The sequence below is a fragment of the Clupea harengus genome, chromosome 2 (assembly GCF_900700415.2).
Source record: "Clupea harengus chromosome 2, Ch_v2.0.2, whole genome shotgun sequence".
Lineage (NCBI taxonomy): Eukaryota > Metazoa > Chordata > Actinopteri > Clupeiformes > Clupeidae > Clupea > Clupea harengus.
Window position 1 is genome coordinate 7,261,117 of NC_045153.1, and position 2,329 is coordinate 7,263,445.

Genomic DNA, 2,329 nt, shown 5'->3' on the forward strand with positions numbered 1-2,329 from the left:
AAATGGACTCAAACCACACAACTTAGCCACATTAGCATGTTAGCCCTTAGAAGTCTTAAAATGGACTCAAACCACACAACTTAGCCACATTAGCATGTTAGCCTCTAGAAAGTCGTCAGATGAAACCCAACACTGATCCAGCTCACATCTGCCTGCTGACCTCTCCTCTGAGGTGATGTATTTTGCCTCTGATGTGGACTCACTTTAAGAGCAGCAGGGGCCATCTCTACACTGTCATTATTCCCAGATGTCTACACACACACACACACACACACACGTTTGCAGACTCTGGAACGGATCTGGCCCTAATCCAGAATGCTTCTCACGTAAAGATGGCGTCATTCCAGTCTGATCCACCAGGGGAGATCTATACTCCATGTCCAGTCTGATTTACCTCTCCATCCCCTCATAGCGATGGACAATGTCACAGTCCAGAACAAACACCAAACAAGACATCCCTATTTAACCATTAATGAATGAATTAATTACTGCTAATGCTACTACTATTACTATTTCTACTACTGCTACTGCTACTACTGCTAATGCTACTACTATTGCTACTACTGCTACTGCTACTACTATTGCTACTACTGCTACTACTATTGCTGCTACTGCTACTACTATTGCTACTACTGCTACTACTATTGCTACTACTACTATTGCTACTACTGCTACTACTATTGCTACTACTATTGCTACTACTGCTACTACTATTGCTACTACTGCTACTACTGCTACTACTACTGCTACTACTGCTACTACTACTGCTACTACTATTGCTACTACTACTGCTACTACTATTGCTACTACTGCTACTACTATTGCTACTACTACTGCTACTACTATTGCTACTACTACTGCTACTGCTATTGCTACTACTATTGCTACTACTACTGCTACTGCTACTACTGCTAATGCTACTACTATTGCTACTACTACTGCTACTACTGCTACTGCTACCAACCCTAGTACATACTAGTATTACATATTTTAAGTCTGAGCTGTAATGTTGAACATTGAGCGATGATGTCAACATTGAGGACAAGGACACATTCTGATTGTAATGAAGAACAGCATCATCTGAGCAGAAGCAGAGCATGCTGCTGTTCCCAGCAGAGTTCCCCCGTGTTACTGAAGCGAAGCTGACAACACTGTTTTTTTGGAGCCCGCACGCTTAACGGGCTAATTTCAGCATGACATCATCAACATAAACAGACTTCACTCCGCCGCGCGGGCCCGCCGTCTAATCCCCCCCCCCCCCCCCCCCCCCCCCGGCTAACCCCAGCCACTGCCAAGACCGCATCATTCCCTTCACCCTGACTTCAGAGGTCGTTTAAGAGCCGTCATCGGCGCTCGGCATCAGCGGCGGCATCAGCGGTGGCGGCGGCAGGAGGCGGCGGCAGGAGGTGACGGCAGGAGGTGACGGTGGTACAGCAGCCGAGGACGTGTGGCGATCCATTAGGGGAGCGCGCCACGTAAATCAGTCTGAACCGCTGCTGGGCGCTGACCTGCTACATGAGGGTAATGGGACCCTTTATCTGTCTTAGCGCTGACAAGGTGAAAGTGGGGAGGCAGGGGGAAGAAGGGGAGACGAGAGGAGAGAGAAAGGAAGGAGTGAGAGGAGGTCATGGGTGGAGAGGATGACACCATACTCCTGTAATGTTTTCTGTATCTCCACCCCTGTCTCTCTTTTTATCTCCTCTGTACAGTGTCTGTGTCTGTGTGTGTGTCTGTGTGTGTGTCAGTGTGTGTGTGTCTGTGTGTGTGAGTGTGTGTGCCCCTGTGAATGTGTGTGAGTTGGACATGGTACGTGTGTGTGTGTGTGTGTGTGTGTGTGTGTGTGTGTGTGTGAGAGAGAGAGAGAGGGGGAACTTAACACTGTGACTCCTTTGTATGGGGCAGCCTCCCCTCAGGCCCAGAGGAGAGCCTCACCACCCCACCTAAGAGCCTAAGCCTAAGACCCCAGGACAAGGACACCGCACGGCTACAGTACCACCACACACACTTAGAGCAATATGACAACAGACAGACCCCAGACGACATGACGACAGAGACAATAATGAAACTGTAATCATGCTTTGATACTCCGACACGGAGGTTGTGTATTGATTACGGAGACCAAAGTCGGGGAGTGAGTCGTCAGAGTTTCTGATTGGTTGAACCACACGGAGGCGCAGTCCCACCCCTCAACACCCTTCACTGACGTCTGGAGAGAGGTAATGAACACCCGCAGGTCATGACCCCTGGGTCGCCACAGTTACGTCATCAGCGCAGTGTAAATGTTGTAAATGTGCATGAGTGTTTCTATCTGTCTGTGTGTGTGTGTGTG

At 48.8% G+C, this 2,329-nt stretch overlaps 1 protein-coding gene across 1 annotated transcript in view; it reads right to left on the bottom strand.

Annotated features, from left to right (window-relative positions):
• Window positions 1-1,343: 1,343 nt before the first annotated feature.
• Window positions 1,344-2,329, bottom strand: part of LOC105899121 (partitioning defective 3 homolog B-like) — a 248,893-nt gene continuing 247,907 nt past the window's right edge. Inside the window, exon 20 of the mRNA XM_031577423.2 lies at window positions 1,344-1,508. Coding sequence (XP_031433283.2) covers window positions 1,344-1,508 — 165 coding nt within the window. The remainder of the gene's footprint in view (window positions 1,509-2,329) is intronic.